Source organism: Athene cunicularia (assembly GCF_003259725.1).
Source record: "Athene cunicularia isolate RWA chromosome 4 unlocalized genomic scaffold, athCun1 chr4_part1, whole genome shotgun sequence".
In the NCBI taxonomy this organism is placed as follows: Eukaryota; Metazoa; Chordata; class Aves; order Strigiformes; family Strigidae; genus Athene; species Athene cunicularia.
The window spans coordinates 32,155,076-32,182,193 of record NW_020799098.1 but is presented as its reverse complement, the minus strand read 5'-3'; the positions used below and the strand labels follow the sequence as shown (position 1 = coordinate 32,182,193).

Below are 27,118 nucleotides of genomic sequence, written 5' to 3'. Positions count from 1 at the left end.
AGGCTTTTGGTCAAGTAAGAGCTATTTAAAATATATAGTAAAATAATTCTCGTAGTTTGAGAATTATTTTGATGTTGGCAGGGGGAAAAAAAAAAAACCAAAAATTCTTCCTTAAAGGCATTGCTTCTGTAGTTGTAATCAATCTTGAGAACTGCATGTGATCAGTACACACAGCCATTAGACCTGAGGGAGACTACTTGAGCAATAACGCAGCAATGGATTTACATCGGCTTTTCTTCTGCCAAACTGTCAACCAAGGAAGGGATGCTACCACATGAACCACTGTGCTGTTGAACAAGTCTGAACAGGTGACAGGCACTATCTCCCACTTGTTAGATATTTTAAAGGAAATCAATTGTTGAATTAAAGGCTCAAAAGCACTTTGAAATTTAAGAAGTTGGTACAGATCCCATAGTTCAAAGGGAAATACAGTGTTCTGATAAATGAAAATGCTAAAAAGGAATGAACACATTGCACAGCCTCATCCAGCAACTCAGGGATTGCTAAAGTTACTTTGGTCAGACTGAAATCTTGCCTAAAAAAAATAAAAATGGTACAAAGACCTCTTTTAGTAATTACTATGAAATTGTGTAACACCTATTTAGTCATTTGGGTAACAGTGTAATATTCTTGATACTTTTTAATAGCAATGAGAAAAGGTTAAGAAGGGACTGCCTCTTACACCTTCAACATTGGTCCTATTGCTTGCTGTATTTGTTTTTGGCTTTGTAGCTACCTTGTTTCCAGAGGTTCTCCATGAAGCCTGTTTTATGGACATGCATAGAGCCATTTCAGTCTTACCATGGATAATTATCATACTGATTACACTGGTTTAGGTCTCTGCATGTTGAAGAAAAAACTGTCAGCAAGCTTGTTTAATGCTTTCATTAGCCACACTAATAATCAGGTTTAATGACATTATTGAGAAGCTGCCATTTTTAACCTAGTACTTCCTCGATATCACTACTCCAAACATCTGCTCAAAGGTTGAATTATCTGGAGCAAAGGGCTTAACTTCCAGCCTTCACCAGAAGAAAGCTTTAGGAATTCTAGTCAAATGTAGGCTGAGAGTTCCTAGTTTGGCTCCTTATGTGCTCAGCATATGCTGGTTTTCACATGTGAAAATAAAAGGGCTTGCATTAAGACTTTTTTGTTGTCACACAATTACACTCCTGAGTAGATTTGTTTTGAAGTTCTAGCATACATGGGTTCTGTGCTTGAGGCTAGGAAGAAAAAATACTGCCAAAATATCGAACACCACTGTTACCAAGGTCTTACCTTTTCTCTGAAAAGTCTCTTTCCTTGTACTGGTAACTAAACCCGGGGTTAGAAAGAGGCAGTTGCTTATTTATCCACATACAGTTCTGTGTAAATGAAACATCTTTTCTATTCCCCTAAGTAAATTAATACAATGGAGTTGAAATTGTTATTAACCTGAGAACAGAATCTGCTGTGTAATTGAACATTGTTCTAATGTTACATTTGGGTTTTCTTCTCCTGTAAATGATATATAAATAAATGTAAGTTTTACCTTTAGCAAACATAATTTGCTACATAATTTAGTAAACACGTCATACACCTGTTGAAGAATAAACTCTTAAGTTACATATTATAAGGTTGTAAGAATGCAACAACATAAAGAAAATCCAACATACCCAACCACTTAAAAGTCTCTGGAGATACCCCCTAGCACCTTAATATATATTTAGTATTAGTTTTTCGCAGGAGTGAGAATTTTATTTGTTTGTGTCTTTACACATCTATGAAATGAATACACACACACACACATATATAGGGACACACACATTACATTTGCATAATGTTCAGAAATTTATTCTTACAAAATAAACATTTGTTATGGGCTAATGCTGTAACAAGTGGGGGTGGGGGGCTGTTGTTGTTTTAAACATGTACAGTATTCTAAACTTTAAAATTGCACAGCACCAGAATGAATCCACCTGCTTGGTGGATTTTGAGGATACTTGATATCCTCTCCTTTCTCACATATGCAAAAAGGTCACAAACCATACAGTGGGTTAACCTTATGAAAGGGTTTGAGGAGAAAGACCAAGAGCATCTATTCCTAAATAGAGTAAGCCCTATGCATGTTCAGTCTTAAGCTTTAATGCTTCATAGTTTTATTAACTCACAGCTGACTACTGCTGGGCATAGGGGAACACTGTTTTGGGCTGTGAAGCTAGTGAAATATGGAATGCACTGACATATGAAGAGAGACAGTGATAGAGAAAACTTCGTTTAAACATTAATAAAGAAAATAGATGGCTATAATATCATATAACATACAGTTCATTCTACTTCCAGAGGCCTTTCCTATCAATTTAGTTCAACTGTAGTAGCTACTGTGGTTTCTCCTTGTAGGTTCTGAGCTATACAAATGTAGGTTCCAGCATCCCTGGCTTCAAAATCCTCAACAAGAAGAATGCTTTTTGAGATTCTTGTGGTATGTCCAGTTCCTCTGTTTATCAGTCTCCAGAAGTTTTGGATAATCACAGGTCTCTCAGACTGTTTAAAAGGAAAAACAACAAAACAACCCACCCATATAAGAAAACATGTAATTCTGCAAGTGTACTTGGTGACACTATCCTATCAACCCTAAACCAAGAGGTCACACAGTAGGAGCCTATATCCAAAAAATCAGCCTTAAGTGAGGAAACTGAAAATGTCTGGCAGTTGCAGCAACACCCCTGCATTAAATATTGACATACCAATAAGTTATGCCAAGTAAGGATAATACAGTGGCTCTTCCATTCCTGTGTATCTTTAGATTAGTGATGGGCTGCCAAAGCTCTGCCTGGAGTACATGAATGAACTCAGGCTACTTACTAACATTGCATTTGGGTACTTGATACCCATCTTGGGGGAGATGTCAAGACAGGTGTGTGAGCTTATTTTCAGACTTTCAGCAGGTCTCAAAAAAGAAGGGAGCAGTGGCATGAGTTAGTTGACCAAGCTTTACTTTGTGCTAAAATAGAACTGAGAATAGTTTTAAATTGTTTGTTGATAACTAATTCCTTCACCTCTAGTCGCAGAAACACTGTACCAGACAACATACAAGCAAACAGTACCGATTCCCTAATGCTTATAAATTAATCCTCACATTATGGTTTCCAAACTGTGTAACTTCAAAGCCAAAAATACAAACAGGGATGATTAGGAAGATGCACTTTTTTTTTTTTTTTTTCCTTTGAGAGAGTTCTCTGATGGACTGTTTATCAGGTAACACTCCCCGGCACCTCAGAAGTTTGCAAAGAACTGCATAAGAGAAACTAGGCCAAAAATTGACTAAGGCAGTCTCCTTCCTTCCAAAATCCATCATGCTAGTCAGCAGCTTTACTCATGTTGGCTTGTGCTGTACCAATAGCCATGATAAAACTGGTAAAAGAGAGAGAGGTTTCTTCTTGGAATCCATCTCTTCTTGCTTCATAAAATAGATGGATTAGCCATTTACTAATATGAATACTACAAGGCTTAATCTAATGGTAGCCAAAGGATAAGTTACACACTTGTCAAGAGCCAAAGCTACAATCTTGCACTTGCAAAGTGACCAGTACAGAGGAAGCTGCCAGCCTTGAAGCCTAGGGATGAGCCACAGTGCAGTCAGGGAATGCCCTAGGAAGTGGCAGGCATTTACAGCTAGCAAGTACTTTTTTGCAAAACTGGTAATCTCATCTAGAAATTCTTAACCTTTTAGAAGGAATCAAGCTACTTAGAAGAACTCTACCTAGCAGAGCATTACCTCCTCTTCCCAGACTGAAAATCAAGTGCTACCTACAATCAAGTATTACTGCACACTGAATTCAAGCCTAAATTAGTTCTTAAATATAGCAAGTGGAACTTCCCTGACCCTACTGAAAGTGAAGGTAAAGGCCCATGTAAGGCAGATGCTCTTTGCATGGTTGGGCTCCTGCTAACCCAGTTTTTCTCAAATTAATTGCCTCTTCTTTGAAGCTAGTCTTGGGGAACTACATTAAGGAGTAGATCAGTATGCATTCGCAGCAGGTGAATGAGCAAATGCAATTATCAGGGAGTGACAAGGAAAAAAAAAAAGGTGAAAAAAAAGTAAGAGGGAAAGGTTAGTGACTCCAGAGATGACATGAGGGTGTCTCCAATGCGATGTACCTAGGAGCAAGCAGGGATTCAAGTGATGCTTCTGCTCAGGGATCAAGTGGTAGGTGACAGCCCAGGTTCTGGGTAAGGTGGTGGTGGTGAACAAAAAACATCACTGATCTCCCTCCACTGAAAGCAGCAGCAATGAATGGAAACATCCAATGAATCTTAGAACTCTGTCAGTCCTTCTTCTTGCACGAAAGAAGGTGTAGCTGACCAGCATCACTAATGGTTCTCTCTCTTCTCTCTCCACCCCCACTTTTTCCTTTTGCAGTATGTGAATACTTCCCTAATAAACATTAAGTCTCCAACAAGCATACAGTGCTTCTACTCTGACATCTACTTAATCATTTTGTTGGGGCAGAAACCCAAACACACCTCTTTCCTTCCCATCCCCAGGCACAGCTGGAGCTGAGACTGTTTACTGCAGTGGATAAGCACATCAGCCCTTCCCAGGGCAGATGCAGGCCACAGACTCTCTCAGCCCTCCTGTGGGTGCACTAAGAGGGTATAGTCGTCTGCTGATAGTGTATGGGTTCTGCACTGCAGATGCAGCATCCACAGCAAACAAGGGAGAAAATATGTGTGTGTTTAGCTGTTTATAGTCAGTCAGTGCTAGAGTAGCTGCAGTGCATGTGCTGGTGCTGCAACAGGTGCCGTAAGACCACTGGAAGAAACTCGGGCCAAGAAGAGTCAGCAACAAGGCTTGGGCAGCTGTTCAGCTGTGAAAGATGTAGCCCTAATAAGATACAGAATTTTGGAAGGCCAGGCTGAGTCTAGAATTTAATTTCTTCAATTGTTTGTATTCAGCAATAACCATGAGTTACAAAAGAATTAAAATAGGGGTTTGTATAGCCAGTTACTACAGTCCAATAAACAGATTTTAAGAGAAGCTACCAAAAAAACAGAAAAACTTCTCAAAGTTAACGTGATCAGTGGGAGACAGGCACTTCTCTTCCCCACCCGAGAGAGTGGATTGTTATGAAGACTGTCAAAGTCCCCCCTTGAAGGACACACACGGCCATTTCTTGACTCAGCTCAGCTGAGAGCTAAATTCAGACAAAGACATTGGGCACAAAACCCACTATTGCTCAGTAGCTCTCCAAACCTGGAGGCACTTCAGTTTTCCCTAGCATTTGACTTTCTTACTCCACCAACAGCTGCAAGTTTCCCCACTCATTTAGATATCTGCCCCTTTCCTTCCTAACTTCAAATGGACTCCAGAAACAGGAATTCTTCTGCCAAAGTCTTCCAGTGCTTCGTTCACCTGCAGATCACCTGATCACGCTATCAATACCAAGGCCCCTCACCAAATGTGGTTGAGGCTGCCCTCATTTAACAACCAGAACAGGACAAGGAGGAGAAGTTGGTAATTGCTTATGAACCCTCAGACTCCCAACAGTCTCAGCAGGAAAACTTATGACAAGCAGCAGGAAAAACAAAAACAACCCTGAGGTAGAGTGGAGCGGGGGAAGTGAAAGGACAAACTAATGTCTAAGAAAGGACTACAAACCTGGTTCTAAGTGCCCAGTGCCCTCACCAGCTGTTCAAACCCTTTTTGTGCTGACTTGCTCTCTCACTGTTTTTCTCCCCTGAAAATGCACACACCTTCCACAACAGCGGAGTGCTAGTCTCTATCTTCATGGCTACAGCAAACCTCCAGGGCTAAATCTTCAATCAAAAGATTTGAATTTTTTCAAGCCCAGTAAACACCGAACTCCAATCACTCATTCAAACAATTATCTTTGCCATTAAATTACTTAATTTTATGCCGGCTCAGGGAGACTAGTGCTGCTACAAGTACCTCATTAGCAAACTGCATCAGCCTTTGACAACCCAGCACCAGGAGGGCTGGCAAATGGAATACAAACAAACCCTCAGTTCCTAGAGGACCCCTTTCCTCTGGTGAAGGGTTCCATCTTCCAACAGTCCTTCCTTTGCTTCTAGCCTGCTTTGGATAAACAGCAGCAGAGATGATGCTGGGCAGAAGTAGATCTCTGTGCCTCTGGATGAGAGCAAAAATTCAGCTCAGAGATTCTTTGCTGTGATGATTCATGCACCTAAGCCATGGAGATGGAAGGGATATCAAATGCAGAGGCATCAGTGAGGCTTTGTGGCTTGCCCTAGAATGGCTTCCTGACGCTGGCTGGCTTTGACCCTGTCTGAGGCTTTTCTTTGTAAATGCTGCCAGAGGCCAAGTGTCTCTGGAATGGAAACCTGAGGGAGGAGTGAGCTCTGCTGAGCTTGATTTTTGCTAGATGGGTGTAGAGCTCTCCAGCCTCATTCCTGTGCTACTCCTAGGCTCTCACAGAAAGATGGGCTGAAGTTCAAAAGGGATGTGCTGCCTCCTCCTGCCAGCACACGTGAGCTAGCAAGAGGCAGACACCACAATCTAAAAAATCTTTACTCCAAAATCTAGACACTAACAGGCATTCAAAGCACTGCCTTTATGAAGAACAGACCATTTCAGACAGGCATGCATCTCTTACCTCTTGCCCTGGGTACTGCCACCTGAAGTTCACATCAACATCTGGCTCCCCAAGGGCTGTGCAGATTACATGAACTCTGTCACTGACTTCTCTGTTGGATGATGCTGCAATTGTAGCTGAAGGGGGACCCTTGGGAACTGACAGAAATACAGTGTTTGGAAGCAAAAAATTAGTTTCTGAAGTTAAATACACTGATAAAACACTGAGTCCATTTTTATCTCAGTTTGCTTAAGACAATATGTAAGTGATGTACATCTGCAGCTTTCCCCTCTGCACTGGGAAATTGCTGGAATTTAAATCTAAAAAGTTTTATTACATATAGTTTTGATCAAGATTTTAAAACTCGGTGATCATATTACTTAAGTTACAAATCATTTTCTAAAAAACATGTCTTCTATACTTCATTCTTCTGCTGACATTGTGTCAGTGTAAGGACAGAGAAAACTACACCCTACCTTCCACATACAGTAGGTGGTACTTTATGGAAATCTGAGGTGCTCCATGTGACTCTGCTTTGCAGTAGACAATACCCTTATGATCAGAAGTAGGGTGCTGGTAGACAAAACCTTTCTTCACATCATAAATAATATCAGTTCCATCTGTTTCAATTTCTTCTGCTGGGAATTCCCTGTGTAGAGTTACTTTTGCTGAAGGAGTAGTAACACGGCATGGAATGACTGCAGGTTTATCTGGGTTCAGGTACACAATCTCAAAATAACTGGGAGTAGGTACAAAAAGTTCCTCTTTATCTGTGCAAGAGAGTTGATTTGCTATAGTTAGAATAATATTTACATCTTGGCTTAACAGAAAGAACAGAAAGTACATATGACAAGAGAAAATAGCTATGAGCAACATTAAAAATTAACCCAAAGCTTTTTACTTTAAAGAAGTACACACAAAAGAAAAAACCCATCTGATCTGTTAGTATATACTGACATAGCTTGCATTAAAAACACTGAATCAAAAAGAAAAACAAAGTACTCTTCACTGTAATCAGATTTTTTTTTTTAAATCTTAACAAAATCTTTGGAATTCCTTTTTAGTAAGTTTCCAAATACTCATCTGGATCTAATTCTGTTCACTCGCCCACTTTTAAAGGTAACACACATAAAAATACCCAACACCACTGGTAAGATAAGCACTACTAGAAATAGATATTCTTTGGACCTACAGCCTTTTTATACATACAATTTTAGGCAAAATGTTTGATGTACTGCCATAAGTAGCTGAAATATTTAGTGCTTTTAGAATGACAGTTAAAGACTATTTCCATATCTGGCATGATGCTTAGAAATATAAAGCTGAAATTCTTTCTAGCACAAGCATTTACGTAACTTCACTGAAAAGTTTATTCCACCCTTTCTAAAGGAATGTATCCTCAGAACATCAAGCACTTCTGATAAATGGCTTCTGCACACTGCCATGGTCTAATTTAGCTCCAAAACATAATCACCAACAATCCCTCCCTAGCATTTTGTAGCAAAACATTTTCTAGCCAAGAATGCCTTAGCTCTGATCAGGCAGTGAAGGTTGTTTTACCATTCAGAATGTTTTCCACGAGAAGAACAAATTAACCATTTGATTTCAGCTGTGTTGTACCAAGTAGCAGTAAACTCTGCACGGTTACCGTATCCATGCAGTGTTAGGGCTACAGTCAGCCTCAAGCTCTGTGGAACAACACATGTATTTAGGAGCGTTTTGCCATGAAACATGCTATCTATACACACTCTTGGGAGAAACTGTGGCCTTACAAAGGTCAGTGAGGTCAAGGTTTTTACGTTAGTGCAGGAGTCCATACGGTCATCTGAATGCCATAACAAAATGAATCTTCTGCATAGATTTATTTTCTTCACCAAGACACATTTTCAAAAATTAAATGTTTTTTAAATTAATTTTTTAGAATATCCTCAGAATCCATGTTAGTATTTTCAAAGGTATTTGCTTTTCACTGTGTTATGCATTATTTTGGGTACACATTTAGCATAATCCATAGGGGAAATGGACTCATAAACCACACTAAGCAAGTAATTTTCTGCTCACCAGCACTGTCTTCCTTAACTTCTATTAAAAAAAAGGTGGAAGGAAAATCTTAACAGTGAAATTGCTGATGTAGCTTTACTCCTATCTTACTAGTAAATTTATTTCCATTAATAATCCCCCAGTCAGTTAATTACCTGTGAAAAAGATGTATGTTGAACCTGTTTTAGTCTCATCCTTCCTGCATTTGTTACCATTGCACAGCTGAAGCCAGCAGCTATATTCACCTGTGTCAGCTGCAGTGGAGTTTGCGAGGATCAGCTGACCATACTTGTCCAGCTGCTTTATACTGGGGAGAAGAAAAACAAAAGGCACAGACAAACACAGGTTTCTGTTAGCTCACTTCTATTTCTGATTTTTTTATTCCTACTCTGCAACTGACCCACCTTTCACTTTCAGAGATGTGTAGCAACTTCCCCTTTTACTCCAGCAAAGGCCTGCTTACATTAGTAGTTTTAGTGATTTCAACTACACACAAGCACTTGCCAAGCTTTTGTCTTGGACAGTTCATTCGTGGATTCCTTTCAGTCCCCATTTTGAAACTGAACTGGGACTCCTGTAGACAGTAATTAAGAGTCGGGTTGACATAGCGCCTAGGCATATGGTGTAGCTGGGAACTGTCAGTGTTAGGTCAATGGTTGGACTGGATGATCTTCAAGGTCTTTTCCAACCTAGATGATTCTGTGATTCTGTATGTTCATCTATGTTTTGTCTCAGTTTGTTTATGTATATCCCAGTATTTTCATGCTCCAAATCAACCTGCATGCACCTCAGTCCTTTTATGATACCATTTACTTCAGCTGTAGCACTACTTCAATAGTATGTTATAAATACTTCAGGAGTAGTAAATAGCAGCTACTTGAAGAAGAGTTTATTTGCTGATTTATGCCTGCTTTCAGTGTGAGTGCTTTCCCATCTTTAACACACCAGTCCTGGTTTCCACTTGCAAACACCATCATAAAGAGCTTCTATCTCAAATTGGATTTGTTCTAAAAGTCTAAAAGTTTTCATTGCCTACTCCTCTGCCCTAAGCGACCTCACTGGCATCCTCTCACTGGATTTTCCTCATCACCCCTTGGCTATTTCAGAGCACAACCCTGAGAACTGCTGGAGGTGTACTGGCAGTGTAATCACATAACTACATAAAACTCAGCCTGTGTGATTATTTCAGAGACTTAATTTGCTTTTTGCTCCTTCTCCAGGATTTCCCACATACATCTCTTAATGGACCAAAATTTGTAAATCTGCAAATATTTGTAAGTGTGTAGATACTGACAGTGTTTCTAAGGGTCAAAGGTCCTATCTCTGAAATTCAGAAGCCACAATCTCATCTTGCTCTTTTTTATCTTAAAGCTTGCTTTCCTGGCTCTTTCTTGCAGACAGCTGGTGTTACAGTTAGCAGCACTGGCTGTGTTGCCTTTGGATGGATTGCAAAAGCAATGATCCAACAGTACCAGTCCTTGGGGAACCCTGTCAGGACAGCCGTGTGTGGCAGTACTGATGCACCCACCCCACGGCTGCTCTGACTCTTAAAAACGTTGTTTTCAACCACCTGCCTTTACACGGTAGCACAGCCAGGACACAAAGGTTTCTTTCCTGCTTTGCTTTGCAAGACATCAAGTTACAGGGTCATTTCCATTGTACCCAAGTCAGGAGAGTTTTTTCCAGTTTTAGACATTTGATAGCCAACTCCTTTTCAGTGTTTCAAATGGGGTCTGGACAAATATGCAGTGTGCATGACGTCTGAATGGCTCCCATGCTCTTATTCAACTGTGGGTTCTCTGAGTATTTATTATCCTTGTATTTCTTCTTCTTAATGTGGCAGTCATTCTGTAAGGCAGATGCCTGACCGAATAATGTATTTCTGGGATTAGCATGCTTTGAAGAACTTCTTATCCTCTAAAACACCTTGTCACTGTGTAACACTGGTACCACAGACATGCCCCACTGCACTGCATGCTCTAAATGCTCTGTTTTGCTCATGTCTCCATTGCAGGCAGCCCCCCCCTAACTGCTCAAACAGAGAGGCCACTGCTTTCAGCTACATTCACTTCCCCAAACTCCTGACTCCCTAGATGTTCCTGTAGCAGTTTGCACTACTACCAGTAATCATGAGCAACGGTTCACGTAACCCAACATTCAGCCTCCAGCCAAGGCCAGTAGCTGAGGAATTAAAACCACACCAAATACACAACCCAGACAGGGCTAACTGAGAATTACCTTCACCATTAAAGCCCTCAGACACCACCAGTACATTCATCCACCACTGGGCAGTTTTGAGGCCTAAGGAGACAGGCAAATTGTTTCCTGCCTGCTAAATGTGCTTGTCCTACACAACTTTATCTGATTCCACTTTTTGGAATTATGTAATTATGGAGTAGTAGCTTTTTCATTTTTAATATATACACTAGCTTACATTATAAATTATCTTCAGTTTTTTGTATGACCTTTGAGAGATACCTATTTGTGCAAGAGATCTTGTTGTGTATCATACCCAACAGGAAGAGAAATCCAAAACATGTCCTAGTCTCTATTATTATTATTGCTTAGTTTCACAGTTCACATTTCATAGGCTACATGACTACATCAGCATAAAATGTTTTGCAAGTATCCAGTACTAAATGTCAGCATTACAGAGAAACCATTATGCCAGAAAATTTTTGTCTCCAACTGTTAATGGAGACACTGAACTATAGCTCAAAATCCCAACAGAGAGAAAAATAAGGTCAGACTTAATTAATTATTGTACAGTGTGTTCTACTTAACTGAGAACAAGCTATCCGATAATCAATGGAAATAGTCTAACGAGGTAGTCACCCACAAACATGCACTAACAGAACCTGGCAACCACCAGTGGAAGTAGTGAAACTTGTGACATAACCATATTAAGCAGACAAAACAGGCCATATAAAGTAAATTAGAAATGGTAAATCCTGCAACTGACCAGTATTTCCAGGATACCTTTTATTTCATTAGTATTCTGGGTGCTGGGAAATCTGACTTAAAATCCAAAACTTTGCTGTGCTCTACATATCACTAAGTAAAAATGTTGTATATACAAACATTTCAAGACTGTTTAAGGAAACTAGAAAACTACTCCAAAATCTTATTCCATACATTCATCTTATGAAGTTTTAGTTCTTTTAAGTTGAAAAGATCTTTGACAGATAAGCCATGTCAAGTTTAGAAGCTAAAAATAAAAAGATATAAAAAGACAAAAAGATAGTGGCCATAGCATCACTCAAAGAGCATCTACCAAACTCCTCTCAAGCAGCTGCATTCATATTGACAAAAGAGAGCTTATCTCAAATACAAGCTCACTAGGAGAGGAACATAACATCTTAGTGTTTAACACAAGAAAAAAATCCCTAGCTTTCAGACTTCACAGCACATGGAACAAAATGAAATTCAGTCATACACACATGAGCACAACCAATGAACCACTGAGCCAGCCGGAGCCTGCATTCACTGAAAGCAGTCTAATTTTGCCCTCTACAACGTAAGTCTCCTCAATACTTGTGAGAGTGCTCCTGGCCATACACCCCCCACACACACACAAATGTGCATGTGATGTATGTCCAGCTCTTTGCCCCAGCTTCTTCCACTGGAGCAGTTCCATTTCACACGAGTTTATTTATCAGATGAAGTTCTGTGATAAATACAGCTGGTCTTTGGCAAGTGAAAGACCCATACTCCAAATCAGGCAGAGCAGAGACTATGCAAAGTCAGACTGCCTTCATCTAGAGCAGCTTTCTGCTATAAAGCATAACAAAGAGAAAATGTGCTTGCGCTTATTTTCCTTTCATCCCTTTCAGTTTTTATCCTTCTCATACACTGCAGATCCAGTTTCTGGGTGAGCCTACAGTCATTAATTTGTTATGCACAGTCTTACAAAACAGCATTCCAGCCCTGCTGCTCTGGAGGTGCACGAGCTACCTTTGACCATTTACACCACCATGACTTTTGGGCAGTTCAGTCAGTAAATAAAATTTTCAGACAAAAATTTATCTGCAGGGTGTATTTACACTGCACAAGGCAAGAGAGTAGTACACATAATAAGCTAGTCTTGAAGCGAGCTGGCATGTGTCCTTAAATTGGGAGCCAAGTTTGCTTGATTCTAGCTTTCTCCCCAGAGTTGCATTGCATGCTACAGTCTCTAAAGCTAAGTAAACCATTTCAGTGTGTACTGCTACTTACTCCAGTTAGTATAGTGGAAAGATAATTTCTCCTCTGGCTCAACAAGAAACAGCCAAAGAGCTATCCTTCTTCTTTCACTCAGCATCTTTCCCTGCCCCCATATGATATTTTTAGGTCTGTAGCTGTTAATGTTTGCTATTAAAAACTGAGACTCTCTAGTATATCCAACAAAAATATTTAATTTACCAGGTCATGAAGTATACCTACAAAGACAAACTCAAAGAACGCATAGCCACTAATGCTATTGAAATGAGATTATAATTAGAAATCTCTTCCTTAGAAAAATTGTATTGTCCTCCAGGCTGCTGTATTCTCCTTACCATATGGGCAAATTAAAAACATGATAAGCATGGCATGGAGACAAAACATCTGGCTTTTATCCCTCCTTTTTGCAACCACCCATAGGAAATACATTATGTGGATGCTAAATTTAACTAGGTGCAAACCAAAACACCCTTTTCTCCCAGAACTACAGATAGGAAACAGAACAGAGTGGGCATCTTCAGTGTCAGCCCTGGAGTTCTGCTGTTAACAAACCCTCCAACCAGCTGAGCTACAAATGCCCTCACACCACCCTGAACCTTAAGGTCTCTTCTGCCTCCCATAATTGCAATTATGTTAGATGCCAGGGTCCTTAAAGCCTCCTCTTGTAAGCAGTTAAGAGTTACAGGATGTTAGCATTTTCCAGGAGATGTAAAACACCTTGCTTATTGTTAAAATTCCCATTAGACCACCTGAGTTTGCACATCCCTCCCATTACTTAAAGAAAAACCAGGAATTGAGCATCTGTTGCTGTAGGAACGTACAAATGAACAAAAGAATGGTAGTTATTAGTCCCTGGCAATTGCATGGACCTCATCATCGTTGCCCCATCCCACTTACCCACTTGTAACCCACTCCTTCACTTCCCATTACCTCCTCAGACCCCAACCACCTCCCCCCGATGCTGCTGACAACTCTGGTTTGCACCAGTGTCCCAACTCCAGAATGGAAATCCAAGGTAAAAAAGCCCAGCCCAGTTAATTAGCTGGGGTTTCACTCCACGCCTCAGTAAGTGGTAATTACAGGATTACCTTATACTTGGTCTTTAAGCACTCGAAAAATGTTAGAAGATACTGGACATATATCTAGCTAGATGATTAGACAATTTTTGCTGTAGGTTATTTGCTAATAATTATTCTGATTTTCCCCTGTTTGCCCTATATTCAGCAAATTGTTTTAAAATAATGAGTGCAATATGTTAATAAAATTTTAAAATTTGTCTACTGTAGTTGGTGCTTGGTGCACGGTCTTTTGTCTGCCACAAGGAAGATCTAAGCTCCTCCTGAGAGATGATAAGCATTTTCTGCTGTCAGTTCACTTACAAACACTACCAACTGAGCTAACTAAATAACATGCTATCTTTATGCTATTTCCAGTTAAATTCAATCAAAGTTTCCTAAAACTATGGAATATAGATTTCATATTTCACATTCTATAAAGCAGACTTGGTTTCATATGCATCTATTAGCAATAAAGAAAAAATCTTGAGATAATTACCAAAATGCTAAAAATGTGATGAAAGTATAACTGTACAACATTTCGTGGTCAATGTTTCCATAAATTATTACTATTCTGTGACTTTGAAGCACGCTACTAATCTATGTTTTCAATTTCTCAAGTTAATTATAGGGACTTCTGCTTACATTTAAAATTGTCTAATTTAAATTTACATTTAAATTTGCATTTAAAACAGTCTAACTCAGCCTGTTTCAATAACTTATTTCAAAATAACTTTTCTAAAGCAAAGATCATTGTATTTCAACACAGATCCTTAAATATAGGCCTAACATACTTCTAAAAGAAAATAACTAGTTAGGCAAGTTACAGCCACCCAGTCAAAATGTTATATAGCATTATTTTGTGTGACATTATTAACTTTTGTTATATAGTTAAAATATTACAAATATTGTGAACTTGAGTGAGAACAGAAAGGTAAATTCTTGAGGCAACAGAATCCCAAACTACTTCAAACTACAAAAAATGCCAAACTACACAATTGGGAAATGCCTATCTTTTTTCTCCCCAAGCTACCTTAAATTCTTGTATACTTGTATTTGTCCCATGTGCATCACTACAAAATTACTTAATTTTGCAAAAAAGGAACAGACAGTCAAACAAATCATGAAGGAGCATTCAGATTCCTCTCCAAAAACTGTAAATACTTGCCTTGCCTTCTTCAATGCCAGATGCTAATACTCAGAAAACATGACCTGGAGGTCTACAGGACCAAATCATGCCAGCAACCTATTTGCAAATGCACAGAACATTAACATACACTTGGAAACAACAACCACCACCACACACATGCTCCTTGTTGATATTTTGCACATTCAGCTTTGGCTTGCCGGTAGGCCAGGTCTGTATTGCAGCTCATAAACGCCACCTACTGGAATAAATCCAGATAAAACATTATTTCTTGCAAAAGAAAAAAGCAATAGTTGTTTAAATCGACCACAAGATCTTTTGAGAGATGTTGCTGCGATAAATCCTCAGCAGAAACAGACTTGCTGCTGTAACTTACTATGACAGAAGCCTTGCACTAGCTACAAAGGTTTATTCAGCCAGTGTAGTTCTTGAATTCCTTAGACATCAGGGGACAAGCAAATAAACACTCAAAGAAGAACTGGCTCACAAATTTCCGAAGGATATGCTAGAAATCACAGTCTGTAACTGCCAATTTTCAACGCTCCTCTCTGAAAAGAGAAGTGGAAAGAATAATATATCTGAAAAATTAATTAACTGGGTGTGATTTTAAGGTAGCATCATATCTGTAAATAAGTGAAATGGTTCATGAAGATTCAGATAACCTCAGTTATTTACAGAGGGCATACACACTTGTAGGTAATTTAGGAACAAAAGGACAATAGGAGCTGACACCTTTGCTCATACCTCTGTGCCTCTCTTACCTAATAATCAAGACAAGCTCTCTTTCCTAGGACACTGTTCAATGCTCCACAGTCTCCTCACTCCTTGTCTCACAGATACATAAACCTCCATAAAACAGTCAGTGAAAACAAACACTACTCATGGCAAAAAGATGCCTGTGGAAGACATCCTTAAGCTCCTTATATGTGCCTCCTCTTTCAAATACAGACCTAAATTACTACATTTAATCTACATTTGGCTATGTATCCTCAAAAACTGGGAAGGCAAACAAATACAATTTTGGAGATATTTAGAGCAACAAGACACTCACCTGAAGGGTGGGAGAGAAAGGGAGAAAGTCCTCAGTCCCTCTTCCTGTTCTACCAACTATTTATGCAGTTTCCATTAAAATGTCACTACATGAAAGAAAAAGCCTTCCTAAACCCAAGCTGACTATCCTCAGCATTAAACTGCCACACCACAAACACTGCAGTTCCCTTTTGCACACAGAGGTTAACAATGACTGAAAAAGACTACTCTTATTTGCCCTTTAGCATGGTAGTTGGTGTATTTTTTTGTTAGTTCAGTGATGGGGTTCTAGCCTCTTCAGAAAATTAATCTTAGTGTCTCAGGTAGTAGCTACATTAGCAAGCAGTACAGCCCACCAGGAGCAGGTCTCTCTAGAGTTGGTAGTGAGTACCTGATATCCAGACTCACACGTTTTGAGTTTTACTTTGGACTAGCTCTAATGTGGTTCCCTGTTAGTGGCTGGAGCACACTGGTATCCTGCTGGACCACATGTTCTATTTTAGATTCATCTTAAGGAAATCCAGTTCACGTGTTACAAGACTATTCCACAGTGCAAATCACAGGGCAGTAACTGGTGCTGACTGAAAGATGTTCATCCATTTTGTTGACATTAGAAACTACTAGGTGGAACAGCTTGACTGTAAAAATGTAAACAAACAAAAAGCCCAATGGTGTTGAAAGTGGTAGAAAAAACAAGTTCTGGATTTTTTTTTCCCCCAAAAAAAGTGAAAAATAGCTTACCTGAGTCTGGAGTCTTTAAAGGTGTCCAAGTATGAGGGATAGTTCCAAGTAACATTATTCCCCTTACATCGAAGTTCTAGGTTTTGTCCCGCAGAGAGGCTTAAAGTGGCAGCTAGTTTCTGGAAACGACCTTTATCCATCACCTGTGTCAGTATGGACTGGGACTTCAAAGAGGAGTCAGCAGATTCTCTCTCCTTCATTTTGGGGGTCTTGGGTTTTACTTTTTTGTTAACAGGCTTAATTTTGTTTTCCCCAGGTTCTTTTGGACGCTTACCCTTCGAAGGCTGTCCAATAACTAGTAAAATAAAAGGCGGCAATGTTACTGATAAGAAAAAGGTTATATAGTCCCTTTACAAAAAAAATCCCCTGCCTTATTATCACAGAGAATAAAGTTTTGTTCTTCCTGTAAGGCATTCATAAAAATGAATAAGGGTTCATTTCCATAAGTTTTTCAAGTCTCTGGCATAACCCATTTTCCTGGCAAAAAAGGAAGAGAGCTTTCAACAACATGTGGAAAATCTATACTTACAGTTCACGTAAACAGACAAGTATGTAAGGTATGAGTACTTTACAAATGGGAAGGGAAAGAAATACAGCATTTCTATCTCCAGTTACTTTTGTCATTTCTACCTCATGTCATTGTCATTTAGTACACAATGCTACACAAGTTCTCCATCCTGGTAGGGATGTCACACACACATCAATTCTGCTTAACCTTTTCACACATCTTGTTACCATAAGGGACCCATGAAGAAAAACTGGCAAGTGTGGAACTTCATAAAGATTTATAAAATAGTGATGCAGTTTTCTTCTTTTACAGTAAGTACTATGAAAATGCAAATGGCACTTAAGTCACTTGAAGGTAGTATTTAATTCATCACTTCTCTATAACAGCCATTCATTTTGACAGTCCAGATGAAAACAGAACTTTATTTAGAGGCAAACAGCAAGGTTTCATTAGTTGCTAGAGACAACAGGGATACCCAGATGCCTTTAAAAGCAAAGCAAATGGAAGGGGGAAAGTGAGGTGTCTCAAATCTAAAAAAAAAAAAAAAAAAAAAAAAAAAAAAAAAAATCAAGATATTTTTGCTTTAACTGACAGCAGGAAGCACAGATCTTTTGTGAGATGAGCCTAAAACTGCTGTCCTCAGACATCAAAAACTCCGCTACTGTGCCTGATAACTAATTCACATTGAACACAGCTTTTACACATGAAAATACTTGGGTATCAATAAGTTCCCTCTGGAATTAAAAATAGCCTTGCTGTATACTGAGTTAACGTGAAATAAAACTGGTACTGGCTGCAGTATGAAGAGCAGTACTTTCAGACTCCTGCCACTGATGGCTCCCATGACATTCCTCATACCCCAGCTGGACACCTTGCACTGCTTCAGCCTTCCACTTCTCTAAGTCCAGCCTAATGTACACCACAAGTCTTTCAAATGGCACAGAGCCTTGTGAGCACAAATTTAAAACCCAGAAAATTCCATTGGAACACAAGAAAACATTTTTTTATTGTGATACTGGTCAAGCACTGGCACAGATTGCCCAGAGAGGTTGTGGAGTATCCATCCATGGAGATATTCAACACCCAACTGGACACAGTGCTAGGCAGCCTGCTCTAGGCGACCCTGTTTGACCATGGGATTGGACTGGCTAATCCCAAGAGGTCTCTTTCAACCTCAGCCATTCTGTGACTATGTGATCTCAGCATGCAGAGTAAGGCTGCCTGTGTAGGAGCATTTGCTTTCTGGTCTCACACCAACTAGAAAATAAACTGGAAAACAGCAATGCTGTCATCATCTTAAGTTTGCCAAATGCACTTTGAACTCTTTTGGACTCTTATGTAATAAGAATAATTCTTCTGAGAGGCACACATCCAGTTATTAAGGTATACCCCTCCCCTGCCAAACAAATATTTTTCCCCAGTTCTACATTACGAGCATTGGTGAAGTTGATTGTAAAGATGCCTCACCAACTTACAATGAGACAAAATTGAAGTGATCAAACAGAAATGCCTTCCAAAGATCATGACATAAAGAGTAACATTTTATTCTGGAAGGGAGAGTGAAACAAATACTTATGCTTTTTCTAATTTTTCTTCACACCTGTGATGCCACTGGCCATGCAAAATTGGCAAACTTGACAGAATTATGATAACAAAGGAGAATTTCAGAGAAGTGGTTGCTGCCTCCTATGGAAGACCATGAAGTAGGGTTTTTCTAGTTATTCAGGGCACATTACCCTAGTGAGTGACACAGCGCATGTATTACAGTTCATGTAGGAGCACTTTTTCCCTGCATTACCTTAGAAAGGCTACAGTGGGTTAGGCCAAATGTCTACCTAGCCAACACCTTCAGACTGACACCACCTGTCAGCTGTCAACCAGGGAATAGGACAACCATCTCTGCTCCTTTGATACTATTCTCCTAGCTTCCGAGAACCTTTAGCTCAAGGGATCTGTGAACCACAGTTGCCACTGGTTTTGTCCTTGGTGGATTCTTCATTAATTTGTCTGGTCAAGTTTCAAAACTACACAAGTTATACATAAATATTAGATGCCTCCTAGTTTTTGTATTAAGTGAATAATCCATTGTTTCTCCAACAACATTCTCTGCAGCACTGGTACTTTTACAGAACTTAAGTGTCCTTCAAACATCGCCTTTCTGGACTGACAAGTCTTGCTCTATTTAATTGCTCCTTGTAAAGAACATGCATCTTACAACAGTTCAGTTACATCACATTTGGGTAATGAAAGAGGACAAAAGCAGACTGTACACCAGGTTCAAGATGTGGTCAAATCACAGTTGTACATATTAGTGGTGTCTTCTTTCCTGTCTAAATAGCTCATTACTTTTCAAGAAAGCAATATTAAGAGTTGATTTTCTCTAGAATAATCAAATGTAACTCCCAAGATCACTTTCCTAAGTAGGAGTTATTAGCCAGAAATCCCTAAGCAGAAACCCATCAATGTGTATATGAATGTGTTAATTTGCATCTACCAACCTAAAATTTCAAGTCCTATTTTCACTGCTCAGTGTTTCAAAATGGAGAAATTCTTCTGCAACTCTTTATTGACAGTCTTGTTTTCTTTTAGCAGATTTATAAATATAGTGAAAAGCATGTACCTTACAAGATCCCTGTGAAATCCAACTGGGTAAAAACAATTCTATGCCCATATCGCAAAAACTGAGGATTAACAATTTGTTTTCTATTAGTTATTACTCCACAAGAGATCTTCCATTGTCTCACAGTACTCCGGTTCCCATGAAGTCTTTAACAGGCTTATCAAAAGCCTTTGGGAATATAACCAACTCATCTATTCCCACACCCTTATAAAGTCCTTCAGAGAACTTAGCAGATCTGCAAAACAAAACACACTTCTGAAGTGAGGGGGGGAAAAAAAGCAGCCATACAAACCCATACCGATTCTTCTGTAATTCATTCCTACCTAATGGCGAGTTCAATTTACAGAATAGAGATCTGGCTTTGTGCCTATACCTCCCACAAAAATCTTAAAATGTCAGCATATTTCCATTTCCCTGGGCAGGAGTGGTTATATGATAGGTTACACACCTGAGCTAAGGCTTCAGCAATTTCAGATTCAAATTTCTATTTAGTCTCAGGTGTATATCATCAAATCATGGCACTTAAACACCACAGAGAAGGACTTGGGGGTGTTAGTGGATGGAAAACTGACTATGAGCCAGCAGTGTGCACTCGCAGCCCAGAAAGTCAACTGTATCCTGGGCTACAGCAAGAGAAGTGTGGCCAGCAGGTCCAGGAAGGTGATTCTCTCCCTCTACTCTGCTATCCTGACACCCCACCTGCAGCACTGTGTTTAGCTCTGGGGCCCCCAAAATAAGAAGGACATGGACCTGCTTGAGTGGGTCCAGAGGAGGCCACAAAGATGATCAGGGGGCTGGAGCACCTCCCCTGTGAGGAAGGGCTGAGAGAGCTGGGGCTGTTCAGCCAAGAGAAAAGAAGGCTCCCAGGAGATACTACAGCAGCCTTCTAGTACTTAAAGGGGGCTACAGGAAAGATGGAGAGGGACTATTTATCAGGGGGTGTACTGATAGGACGAGGGGTAACAGTTTTAAACTGAAAGAGGGTAGATTTAGATTAGTTAAGGAAGAAATTCTTTACTGTGAGGGTGGTGAGACACTGGAATAGGTTGCCCAGAAAGGTTGTGGGTGCCCCCTCCCCAGGCTGGGCAGGGCTTTGAGCAACCTGATCTAGTGGAAGGTGTCCCTTGCCCTGGCAGGGGGGTTTGAACTAGATGGTCTTTAAGGTCCCTTCTAACCCAAACCATTCCGTGATTCCATGTGCTGGGGTAGGACAGGGAGAGACAGCCAAAAATTTTCTAAGGCTGGTAAGAATCGGGGTAAGAAAGAACACCTACAGAAAGTGAAAACTGAAAATTAAAATCTCAATTATTTATGTGACCCATGTTCACTCTGGAGGTGCTTTGGGAGGTTTTGATGGAAAATGGTGACACGACAAACATATCAGAAACTCAGTGAAGTATCCTACTGAGCACGGTAATAGATTTTTCTGTATAATGGATTCCACATCTTTTGATGCAGCCCAGGATGCAGCTGGCTTTCTGGGCTACAAACACATGTTGAGCTTCTCATCAACCAACACCCCCCAAGCCCTACTCCGCAGGGCTCTCAATCCACTCTTTGCCCAGCCTGTATTTGTGCTTGGGATTGCCTTGACCTATGTACAGGACCTTGCACTTGGCCTTGTTGAGAGGTGGGTCCGTGCAAACCTCATGAAGTTCAAGTCTGTCCAGTCTCCTTCCCTTCAGCATGTCGGCCGCACCACACAGCTTGGTGTCGTTGGCAAACCTGCTGAGGGTGCACTCAATCCCACTGTCCGTGTCGCCAACAAAGATGTTAAACAGCCTGGTGCCAACACCGACCCCTGAGGAACACCACTTGTCACTGCTCTTCATTTGGACATTGAACCATTGACCGCAACTCTTTGAGTGTGAGCATCCCATCCCACCAATTCCATATCCACTGAGTGGTCCATCCATCACATCCATGTCTCTCCAATTTAGAGACAAGGAAGTTGTGCAGGACAGTGTCAAATGCTTTGCACAAGTCCAGGTAGGTGATGAGTTGCTCTTCCCTTATCCACCAACACTGCAGAAGGCCACCATTGTAGAAGGCCACCAGATTTGTCAGGCATGATTTGCCCTTAGTGACACAATGCTAGCTGTCACAAATCACCTCTTTATCTTCCATGTGCCTCAGCACAGTTTCCAGGAGGATCTACTCCATGATCTTACTGGGCACAGAGGTGAGACTAACAGGCCTGTAGCTCCCCAGGTTTTTCTTTTTTCTCCTTTTTAAAAATGGGGATTATGTTTCCCCTCTTCCAGTCATCAGGAACTTCACTGGACTGCCATGACTTCTCAAATATAGTGGACATTGGCTTAATCACTTCATCTGCCAGTCTCCTCAGGACCTGCAGATGCATCTCATCGAGTCCCATGGACTTCTTTCTTAGATGGTCTCCAACCTGATCTTCTCCTGCAGTGGCTGGTTCTTCATTCTCCCAGTCCCTGCCTTTGCCTTCTGCAACCTGGGCAGCGTAGCTGGAGCACTTGCCAGCGAAGACCAAGGCAAAAACGTCGTTAAGTACCTCAGCCTTCTCCATGTCCCAGACAACCAGGTCTCCCATTTCCTTCTGGAGAGGGCCCACATTTTCCATATTCTTCCTTTTATCACCAATGTACATATAGAAGCTTTTCTTGTTGCTCTGACATCCCTGGCCAGATTTAATTCTATCGGGGCTTTGGCCTTCCTAACGCGATTCCTGGCTACTCAAGACAGCTTCTCTGTATGCCTCCCAGATTACCTGTCTTTGCTTCCACCCTCTGTAGGCTTCCTTTTTGCATTTGTGTTTGTCCAGGAGCTCCTTGTTCATCCATGCAGGCCTCCTGGTATTTTTGCCTGGCTTCCTCTTTTTTGGGATGCATTGCTCCTGAGCTTGGAGGAGGTGATCCTTGAATATTAACCAGCTTTCTTGGGCCCCTCTTCCCTCCAGGGCTTTATCCCATGCTGCTCTGCCAAGCAGATCCCTGAAGAAGCCAAATTCTGCTCTCTTGAATTCCAGGGTAGTGAGCTTGCTGTGCACCCTCCTCACTCACTGCCCTAAGGATCCTGAACTCCACCATTTCATAGTCACTGCAGCCAAGGCTGCCATTGAGCTTCACACTCCCCACCAGCCCCTCCTTGTTGGTGAGAATGACATCCACCATAGCAGCTCTCCTCATTGTCTTCCCTATCAGTTGGAGAAGGACATTATCATCCACACATTCCAGGAACCTCCAGGATTGCTTGTGCCCTGCTGTGTTGTCCCTCCAACAGGTATTGGGGTGCTTGAAGTCTCCCACGGGGACTAGGGAGTGCGTTAATTGTGAACATGAAGCTGCTCCTATCTGTCTACAGAGGGCCTCATCGGCTCCTGGCTGGATGTCCTGAAGCAGACCCTCAACTATAATCTCACCTGTCCCTGCATTTCCTTAAATCCTGACCCATAATCTCTTGGTTGGCTCCTCATCCATCCCATCCCCAGGCAGAGCTCCATGCACTCCAGCTGGTCACTGACATAGATGTCAAACCCTTCCCCCTCATCCCCCCTACCTGTCCTTCCTCAAGGGCATGTATCCTTCCATTCTAACACTCCAGCCATAGAAGCCATCCCACCACATCTCTGTGATGCCAATAAGATCATAGCCCTCAGGCATGCACACATCTCTAGCTCTTCTTGTTTATTCATCATCATCAGAAGAAAAGGATTTATGGCTGGTTTTATCCCTTTTGCAAGCTGCTTCTCAAATTCTTTTCGTCTGCCTTATTCTGATTTTTATATTTAACCCATATGTGAGTTAATGAGACTCCTCATCTTATGCAATTCCCCCTTCTGAAATTAAATGCATCAATCGTTTCTTTGGCTTTTATTATTCCTGCAAGAATATTAAAACTACAGTCTGGCTCTTCTAAAGCAACATCTGAATCCAATTAGCTGAGTACTGCTTCAAATCAAGTCAAGAAGTGCTGCTTTTCTCAGGGGTTCACTGAGTAGCGGCTCTAAGTCATCATTTGTAGCATCTAAACAATTGCACTTGCTGTCACACCCTGACATCTGTAATCCAACCTATGAGAGGATAAGTAATTCTTCCTTTTGTTTTTTTATCCAGTCCTTGCCACCCCTCTGATTTTCTTTAACAGAGCAGTCATACCCTCCATCTCATTGGGTGGCCAGTAACCAGGTTGTTTTTCCTCCACAGGGCTGGTATTTCAGTCCAGATGTATTTTACCGACAAAACCCACCAGGAATCAGATTTAACAGTAAAGCTTTCTTTAACAGATACTACCACTTCTCTTTTGGGTTGAGATACTCCATTTTTCCTGTGTAGTTTGTGCCCTAGTATTAGAAAGTCCCACTGACAGTTGTGATAAGCCTTCTGGATAAGCATTTGTATTTCAAACCAGCCACTCCAGTTCCCTGTTGCACTTTCCAGATTTGTCTGTGGAAGCACACACCTTTTGGTCCAGTCACACTTTTCGCCCTAGTGAAACAGGACAATTTGTTCAAACTACTCTCTGCCATTTCCACTGTGTTCTGACAACCTCAATCCTGACATTTGTTCAAAGGCACACAGATCTTACCGCCTCACCCCAAGGAAATGTGTGATCCCAAACTGTGTTCTCTTCCACACCTGACACTCTGCCTTTAAGAAACCGTTAAAGACTCCCCTATGAAAGCTTTTGAATTTTAAGTGCCAGAAGCCTGGTTTTGATTTTCTCTAGATTAAGTCTTTCCTCCCTGCACAAGCTCCATCTGTTCCATGTAGTTCTGTGAGTCTGAACACTTTCTTCCTATACCACACTCCCAGCTATACAGTAAGACTCCTGTGTGTTTGACCTTGTATTTCCCTGCAGGTGACAGCAGGGGCATTTCACGAAACATGATCATAGGAGCTTTTATGCTCCTACCTGGAAAACCTAGTTCTGCCTCTCTGTTGCACCTCCCCGGAGTTGAGTTTCCAAGCAAGCCATCACCACACTCCTCCCTAACACTTCCTCTAAGTCTGTCCATGTATCTACTGACGCCACCACTTCAGCACCTCATAATTCTGCCTTCTCTCATTGCTGAATCAAGTACCTGTATGCCCAATAACTAAATTAACTGGTACAGTAGCCTATCACCTAAGACAAAGAGGACACACAATCAAATCCCTTCAGGAACACAGAACCCACCAGAGATTCCTCTATTTCCTTACCCAAGGAAGGGAACAAACTCAACTAGCCCATTTATGCACATACATGAATATGCCATGTTTGGGATACTTTACCATCTCACTAGATTTATGCACAGAGTCCTCACTGTTTTAATCCAGCAATAGCGCTTCATATTAAAAAAAGTAAAATAAATTAAGACTTAGTAGAAAAATATTGAGAAAACTCTTTTCTACCTCTGATCAGCTCCTAGTGTCACTTCTAAGATGCACTGTACTAATTTTCTCTGCAACGGTACATTCAGGGTCCCTACTAACTCATCCTGTCAAAGTAGGAGACTATGCACTGATGTGTCACAGAAATACGTGACAGAGCACTTTTGCTCCTAGATCACAGTATTTGTCTCACGTTACACACAATCCCCAAATGTTAGTCACATAATGCTAAAAAGCATCCATCCAGCTTGACCTGAGATATCACCAGATATCTGCTGGTTTCATAGCTGCACAGGTTATAACTCAAGAAGGCCCCTGATCTTCAAGTGTCCACCTAGTAGCAGTGCAAGGTCTCCCACAAGGACTGTCTGCCAGATGTACCCATTCCATGAGGCAGGCCCCAGCATCAGAGACCTTTCAACTCTCATTAATACCGATTAATTCTTCCTTAAAAAAAAAAAAAAAAAAAAAATGTAAGGTTACCATAAAGAATAGTTTTTAACTACCAGGACTAAGATGAGAGAGCAGAGTCACTGTGATCACAACTAATGTACAAACCAGGTTGGACACATTTCTATTTGTGGTACTTTAAATGAAAATTTAATCATCTGAACACTCACACTGACAGGGTGGTACATCAATGCTCATACAGACACTCTGGAGGGATGTATTTCACTGTTCATAAACTAATATAAGCTAAATTAGGAAGCCTATTTTGAAATCACAGTCTACATTAGGATTTATACCTCTAGCTTTAGATAAGGAACTGTCATTAAATATGCCAGCTTACTTTCTCCCATAGCTAAACTTCTGGATGAAATAGCGTGAAGCACCAAGTCACACCTCAGTATAAATTAGACAAACTGAGAAAAACATAGACCTGGGAAATCTTTTGCCCAAGTTACAACTCATTTCTCATTCTGTTTTTATTGTTTATTTCTCAAATATAAAACACTTTTCTTGACGTGGTAACATACACCCACAGACCAAATCTCTCAGCAGAAATGCTCTCCAGCACCACAGCGGTCCAGAGTGCAATTCCTTTGCATGTAGTCATAAGAAAAATTGGACTGGAAAGGAGTTCTAGAAGTCCCTCCTCACCTCCCTTCAGTTGCTCAGAGCCTTGTCCTGTTGAGCTCTGACTATCCCAAAGGCTGGAAACTCTACAGTCTCCCCTGACAACTTCATTCACTGCTTAACAGCTCTCAGGGTGAAGAATTTTTTATGTTCTTTCAATAATTTTTTCCTTACGACCTCCTCTTGGGCCACTTGCGGTAGCTGCCTCTGCCTTTCACCACACCCCTCAGAACCTGCCTCTGATTTCTCTATAAACCCTTCTATGAGCTACATAGGCTTTGTTCCGTAAGCCCTCCGTGGTGAAAAGGAAAGGTATTGGTTTTGTTGTTTCTTCTGAAGAAGTTTTAGTAAGTTTATTCACATTTTGCAAGAGGGAAACAACCTCTCTTCAGCCTAGCTAAAGTCTATATAAATCAAGGATTGGTTACAAATGTCCCTTCCCAGCCAAAAACTTGCCTCTTCCCCCACCAAGGCTTCATCACAACCTGAAAAAAGTTACGAGTAAACCTAGTTTACCTAGTCCTCCCGCGGCATGACGATTTAAGAGCGGACTTAAACGTCGACCCTCAGGAGAAACGGCGCAGGGGGGAGGCAGCTGGTGTTGGCGCAAACGTCTCTTCCCCAAAACCCCAGCACGGACTTTCTGAAACCGCATTTTCGGTTCCCGGCGGCTTGCTGGCCGCAGACCGAGGGCGCAGCCCGCCTTCCCAGCGGGACGGGAGCCCCGCCGCCGCGCCCGGGAGGGCTCCCGGCCCGGCCC

General features: G+C 41.0%; 1 protein-coding gene across 1 annotated transcript; it reads right to left on the bottom strand.

Moving 5' to 3' along the window:
* Nucleotides 1-1,811: 1,811 nt before the first annotated feature.
* Nucleotides 1,812-27,013, bottom strand: PDGFRL (platelet derived growth factor receptor like). The gene is made up of 6 exons (XM_026846985.1): nt 26,875-27,013; nt 16,809-17,103; nt 8,792-8,943; nt 7,073-7,366; nt 6,618-6,754; nt 1,812-2,523 (listed from the first exon to the last, which is right to left on the bottom strand). The coding sequence occupies exons 1-6, from the start codon at nt 27,011-27,013 to the stop codon at nt 2,335-2,337; spliced, it is 1,206 nt and encodes a 401-aa protein (XP_026702786.1). The 3' UTR covers nt 1,812-2,334.
* Between the last annotated feature and the right edge of the window lie 105 nt (nt 27,014-27,118).